General features: G+C 20.2%; 1 protein-coding gene across 1 annotated transcript; it reads left to right on the top strand.

Annotated features, from left to right (window-relative positions):
* Positions 1-2,130: 2,130 nt before the first annotated feature.
* On the top strand, positions 2,131-7,624 carry PRSY57_0308500 (serine/threonine protein kinase, putative; the record flags this gene model as incomplete). The annotated part of the gene is made up of 3 exons (XM_012905712.2): positions 2,131-7,017; positions 7,315-7,398; positions 7,547-7,624. 3 exons carry the CDS (start codon positions 2,131-2,133, stop codon positions 7,622-7,624), a joined length of 5,049 nt encoding a protein of 1,682 aa, XP_012761166.2.
* Positions 7,625-7,983: the final 359 nt, after the last annotated feature.

Genomic DNA, 7,983 nt, shown 5'->3' with positions numbered 1-7,983 from the left:
TAAATTATATTGTTATATATCATATATATAATATATGTTATATATATATATATATATATATATATATATATATTTTTTGAGGGCACAAAAATGTGGTACCGTTAATATTTTTTTTTTTTTTTTAAAAAAGCACAAACATTATTATATTTGTATTTATATAAACAATGATATATATATATATATATATATATATATATATATATTTATTATTATGTATGCTTTTTTATTAGACATAGGATATACAATTTTGTGCAATGATATATAAAAAATTATTTGAATTATAAGTTTGATTTATTATATTATTTTTTTTTATTATATATTTACAATCTTAAAAATGGACGTTTCATAGCAACATTATAATAAAATATCCTATAAATAATATTGAATATACGCTGATATATATAAATATATATATATATAATAAATAAGTGCAGATAAATATATGTGACAAAATATATACTTATATATATTAATATATAACATTTGAAAAAAATTTTTAAACATATAATACTATATATGTATTTATTATGTACACATGTACTTTTTATTATTATTTTCTTTTTATTTCTTTTCAATATATCATATAAAAAATTATTATATATATCATATGCGTTTGACCAAACATTAGCAATCGTAATATTTTCAATATATATATGTATGTTTATATATATGTTTATAATTTAAGTCCAGAAAGTAATATAACATATGTATACATATATACGTTTATTTATGTACATTCTGTTTTTTTTTCACTCGCTATAATACTCCTTACTATTCAGATTCGTCAATTTTTAAGTGATACATAAATATATATATATATATTATATATATATGTAATTACGTGTACATTTTGAAAAAAAAAAAAAAAAAAAAATTATAAAATAAGGTACAAGGCGGAACATGAAATAACCAACACATATTAATAATTCTTAAAAGTATATAACTTTTTTTTTTTTTTTTCTTTCTTTTTTTTTTCCCATTTATTATGGTGTACAATTAATTACACGTAAGAAATGTAATATATACATATGTACATATATATATATATATATATATATTTCATATAATTAAGTTAAAGATATATATATCCTTTGAAAAAAAGAATAAAAAATAAATTCCTTTTATATGCTAAAGAAATATATAAAAAAAAAAAAATAATAAGTATATTATATGTTAAAGGTATAATAAATATATGTTACATTTATTATATTATATTGTATTTTTTTTTTTTTTTTTTAACCAGTGATATATATATGATTTAAATTTATATATTTGTATTATTATCATGATCAATACTGATGGAAAAAGAAAATACAGAAATATGTATAACTTTATTATTTATTCGTAAATATAAATATAAATAAATAAATAGATATATATATATATATATATGTATATATATTTTTGTGTTTATTTATTTATTTATTCATTTATTTTTTTTTTATATAATATTTGAAATGATGTTTCTAAGTTTATTATTATACTTTTAAGCATAAGGCTTTCATATATTTTATTTGTAGAAAGTTTTATATTTTTCCCTTCATATCATAGTGAAATATCAATAAAAAAAAGGAGGAAAAAAAAAAAAATATATATATATATATTATATTATAATATTAACTAAAAGCATGTGTTTTTTATAAATGTAATATATATATATATTATTATTATGTATTCATTTATTAATTAAACAATTTAGACATACACACAAAAATAATATTATAATAAATAAGTAATAATATATATAATTAGTAGTATACACAAAGCGCAATTTCCCCTCTCAACTTTTTTTTTTTTTTTTTTTTTTTTATATAACTACACATAAACAGTAATAAACATCATATATACAAAATGATGTAATTTAAAAAAATAGCCTATTTGTAAATCATATAAAATATATAAACAAAACATCATGAAACTTTTGTATACCAAACATTTTCGCAAAGATATAATACTTACATATTATATATATATATATATATATATATTTTTTTTCTTTATATTTATAGTTTTAAAAATATGTGTGACCATAAAAATAAAAAATTAAAAAAAACTATATATAATATATAAATATATACATGCCTCTTTCTTTATACATTTTATAACCCGTGTTAAAAATTGTATAAAAATATGAATGAACATATCAAAAGTTTTAAAAATGATAATGTTCATTATACCAAGAAAAATGTTATAAGAAATTATGATGATCATAATAATATTAAAGCAAACTCACATTTAAAATTGCAGTCAAAAGAATATACTACACATAATGATAAAAAACAAAGATGGATCACTTCAAATAATACAAATAATAATATACAAACTCATGTAAATGTAAAATGTGATGATAAATCAGTAGAAAATAAAACAACAACCCTGATAAATAAAGATATTAATGAATTCTCAAATATTTCAAAACAGGATAAAAATTACACAAAATATAATTGCGTGAATTTCAATAAAAGTGATGTAATGAGGGATTATGTGAGATATAGTAAAAAGGAAGATTCTTCAAGTAATAATATAAACGGTAATAATAACATGAACGGTAATAATAACATGAACGGTAATAATAATATGAACGGTAATAATAATATGAACGGTAATAATAATATGAACGGTAATAATAACATGAACAGTAATAATAATATGAACGGCAATAATAGTATGAACGGTAATAATAACATGAACGGTAATAATAACATGAACGGTAATAATAACATGAACGGTAATAATAATATGAACGGCAATAATAATATGAACGGCAATAATAATATGAACGGCAATAATAATATAAACAGAAATAATATTACGAACAATCATATAATTCACCATATTTCGAATAAAACTACCTTGATTGAGAACAACAAGAAAAAAGAAGAAAACATATTTTCCTCAGCTGATTTATATAAAAAAGAAATAAATGTAAAAGGATCTAGTGACCCTTTTGATTTATTATATAAGAGGAAGATAGACAAGGATGATAATTTAAGTAAAAAAAAAAAAAAGAGGTCCACTTATTTATTTAATAAAGATGGTGAACATTTTGTGGATAAAGAAAATGTTCAAAATAATAGAATTGATGATGATGATGATGATGATGACAATCACCATGATAATGTTGTTGTTGCATATGAGAAGGTAAAAGAGAATGAAATGAAAGAAAATAAAAATAAGAAAAGTGCAAAGGAAGATGGATCATGCAATGTTCTGGATGAACTAAGAAATAAGGATAATTTAGAAGTAAATGATAATATAATTAGTAAATCATTTGAAAAAAATCATATTTTGTATATTAAAACGGCAGACAATTTAAATGAAAATTATAATGAGAGAAAAATATACAAAGAAATAAATAAGGAAGAATATAGTAATAAAGATGAATATGTTCATTTTGAAAATAATGATGATAGTTCAATAAAAAAAAAAAACAATTCATCAGAATGTTTAGATGAACAGAAAAAAACGTATAAGTATTCTATAATAGAACAAAAAAAATATAATTTTAATGATAGGGATAATAATGCATATATTAAAGATGATACACGTAAGAAGGAAAAAGTATGTTATCTTAATATGATTGTACAAAGTGAGGAATATAAGAAATATGGAAGTAATAATAAAATGGATGAGATGCAAATTTATAATCAACATACAAATAATATCAATATAAATGAAAGGTGTAATATATCTATAAATGAAAATTTAAACAACAATATATATTTTGATGATTATGAAGGATATGACCAAAGAAAAAAAAAAAATAAATTAGATGACCATACATATACTCAGAGGAAGGAATATAAAAATAATATAAATGATATATTAAAAGATCATCATCTAAATAATAATGAAACGAAAGGAAAAAATAATAAAATAGAAGAAGAGGAAAAAAAAAATAAAATCGAAGAAGAAGAAGAAGAAAATAAAATAGAAAAAGAAGAAAAAAAAAATAAAATCAAAGAAGAAGAAAAAAAAAATAAAATCAAAGAAGAAGAAGAAAAAAATAAAATAGAAAAAGAAGAAAAAAAAAATAAAATCAAAGAAGAAGAAAAAAAAAATAAAATCAAAGAAGAAGAAAAAAAAAATACATATGCAAATGATAAATTCGTATCACATATTGATAATGTTAATTGTAATATTAAGATAGATGCATTATTAGATAATATAGAAAAGAAGAAAAAAACAGGATACAAAGAAATAAATCTTTATAAAGAAATTAAAAATGAATATCGAAAAATGTTAAATGATGAAAATTCAATTATGTTAGAACATGAAAAGAAATATAATACACATCAAGTGAATAACAATTTGTGTGATACTAAGGATATGTTACAGAAAGAAAATAAAATATTAACGAATAATGATAAAAAGAAAACATTTTTATTACATAAATATAAAAATATTACATCGAATGTTTTATCATCTAAAATGCCAGGTACTTTGTTAACTAAAAAACTGAATGCAACTATAAAAACAATAAAAAAGGATGTTACAAATATTGAAAAAAAAAAATATGTGCATGATCATAGAAAAGACAATATCATAAAGAGGAATAAGGAATTTATTAATATTTATAAGGGAAAGAGAAATTATTCAAACGTGGAAATTGTCTCTGAAGTATGTAATAATAAGATAAATGTTAAAGGTGATGATAACAATATGATGGTTGAAAATAAGCTGTGTGATGATAACAATATGATTACTGAGAATAACCCGTGTGATGATAACAATATGATTACTGAGAATAACCCGTGTGACCACAATAATGTGATAGTTAAGAATATAGAACGTTCTGAGAGGTCCTTTATGTTTACTCATCATAGGAAAAATATAACAAGTGCTAGTACCGATACTTGTGCAAAAAATAAAAAACAAATTAAATCTCCACATTTATATTCCAACAAGAATGAAGATAAGGATAAAAAAAGTATATTTTTGAAAAATATTAACGAGAACATAAAAAAAAATTATAAGGACAAAGAAAAAATGAGCACATTAGAAAAAAAGGTATTTATAAAAAAAAATAATGTTATAATAAATAATGATGATGAAAAGCAAACAAGTAGTAAAATAAATGATGATTTCAATATTACAATAGATAAAAAAAAAGGAAAATTAAATAATAATCCTGTTGATTTAAATAGAAAAATAAAAAATGAAACCAAAATATTGGAAAAGGACAAACGTTATATGAGCAAAATACAAAATAATTTAATGAAACAAAAAACGAACTTTCCAACTAATAATAAAGGCATAAGTAGTACTTCCTTTAGTAGTAGTTCTACGAAAAATTTCAAAGATTGTGGAATTATAGAAAAAAATAAAAATCTTGGAAATTTAAAATATACTTCTATAAGGAATAAAATTAATGTTGATAGTATAAAATTAAATGATAAGGCTGATTTATATAAAGACAAAAAGAAGACAAGTTTTAATGATATAAATAGGGCTGTAAAAGGAATGAATTTTAAAAAAAGAGATGTTCCGAATAAAAATAATATAGTGGATACGAATAAGGGAAAACGGGTTTTTAATCCCCTCACGTTAAACAATAATTATCGTAATAATTATATACGTTCTAATAAGAATAATGTGAAGAATGGAAAAATGGTGGGTATAAAAAAAATTGTTCCTGTTAAGGAAAAACAAAAAAGTTTTCATCCAGAAGGAGTGGCAGCAGACAAAAAATTGAATTCAAATTATAATGGAAAATATTTAATTGAGAAGGATGGGTTCAAAGATATTATTAATGAGGAAATGGAAAAATATAAGAATAATAAAATGAAGTATAAAATTAAAAGTAATTCAATACCACCAATAATTAAAAAAATAGAAAGGAAAAGCAATGATAATGATAGTAATAATAATAATAATAATAATAATAATAATAATATTAACAGTAATAATAAAATCAATATTAATAACAATAATAGTAGTAATGATAAATGCTTATTTTTAAGAAAGGAAAAAGATAGAGTTCATTTAAAAAATAATAATATAGTTGCTAATAACACCATGATGTTTAGAAAGCAAAGTAATAGTTGTGATAATAATACTACATCGTTGAAAAATAAAATGATAATAAATAGTAATTCGGAAAAGGCTAATTCTAGTAATTCACAAAATAATGAAAAAAAAGAAATGTCGTATTTTGAATGGCTAGCTAACGAAAAAAAAAAGAAGGAGATAATAGAAAAAAAAGATGAAGAAAAGAAAAGAAAAGGAGAAATAGAAAAAAGTGAACATGCAAATGATTCTAAAAAGATGGATGAACAATTGGATGATGTGAAACCTACCATGCTACAACCTTTATCATCTTTCAACTTAAGACAAAACGAAAGAAAATATGAACAGAGCGATTTTATTGTAGATAAATATCCAATAGGTAATGGTAGAACAGGATTAGTATTTAAAGCAATAATAAAAAAGGAAGAGAACAAAAATGTCGCTCTGAAGGTAATGGCAAAAGACACAATTATGTCACTAAATATTGAACGACAAGTATTGAAGGAAATTATTATACAAGCTAGCTTAAAACATATAAATATATTAGAACTTATAGCATATTTTGAAGATAAAACAAGACTTTTTTTAATTCTAGAATTAGCTAATGGAGGATCAGTACGAAATAAAATGAAACAAAAAAAACAACCTTTAAATGAAGAAGAAGTTGCATTATATGTTTTTCAAATAGCTGATGCATTATCTTATCTGCATAATTTTAATATAATTCATAGAGATCTGAAACCTGACAATATTTTAATTCATTATTCTAATGAACATTTAAATAATAAAATTTATAAATATGGAGTAATCAAGCTAGCCGACTTTGGATTTTCTTGTCAGCTCAAAAATAAAAGACAAAAAAGGAGTACATTCTGTGGCACAATCGATTATATGCCCCCTGAAATTATTAACCAAATACCTTATGATTGTAATGTGGATCTGTGGTGTTTGGGTATAGTTATATTTGAGTTGTTAGTTGGATTTCCTCCATTTACCGACGATACACAGGTAATAAAATAAAATAAAAAAAAAAAAAATAAAAAATAAAATAAAAAAAAATAAAATAAAAACAGTATGACATGTGCATATAAAATGGAATAAAAAATATGACTTGTTCATGTAAAATATATATATATATATATATATATATATATATATATATATAACAAATAAAATAACATATAAAATTGCTGACTTGTACATGTGAAAACTACCAATTCCAAAAAGAACCTTTAAAAAGACATTTATGTAATAATAATATATTATTTGATTTATTATATATGTTTTTTTTTTTTTTTTTTTTAGGAGAGGATTTTTGATCAAATAAAGGAATTAAATTTTCATTTTCCTAAGTCGGTATCATTGTTAGCTCAGGAGTTAATATTAAAAGTAATGGGCATATAATCAAATGATAAATGTGTATAAAAAATTATGGCACATATATATATATATATATATATATATATATATGATATATATGATATATATGTGATATATATATGATATGTTTTTATTTTTTTTTTTTATTTTTCAACAGCTATGCAGTAGAACTGCTGAAGAAAGAATTTCGGCAGATGAAGTAAAATCTCACCCGTGGATAAAACAATTCATATAAAAGAAAGCGTAAATTTTCTTATATAATTGTAATATTACAAAATATGTTATTATTTAGTATGAGGAATTTTATAATATATACAGATAAATGAAAGGATACACATAAATATATATATATATATATATATATATATATATATATATATATTTATATATTATTTGAATTTTTTTTTTATATATAATTTATTCTATTTATTCCGTCTTTTTTTTTTTTTTTTTTTTTTTTTTTTTTTAACATCATTCTTTAAATTTCATAAAATATGTATCTTTTATTCTTTTTCTTTTTTTTATGTAGTAGTAATATGTCTATATAATTTAATATAATTTTTTCATGTGTTTTAAAAATATATATATATATAT

The sequence above is a fragment of the Plasmodium reichenowi genome, chromosome 3, assembly GCF_001601855.1.
Source record: "Plasmodium reichenowi strain SY57 chromosome 3, whole genome shotgun sequence".
Classification (NCBI taxonomy): Eukaryota; Apicomplexa; class Aconoidasida; order Haemosporida; family Plasmodiidae; genus Plasmodium; species Plasmodium reichenowi.
Note: the sequence above shows the minus strand (reverse complement) of the source record. Positions and strands in the feature narration are given on the sequence as shown.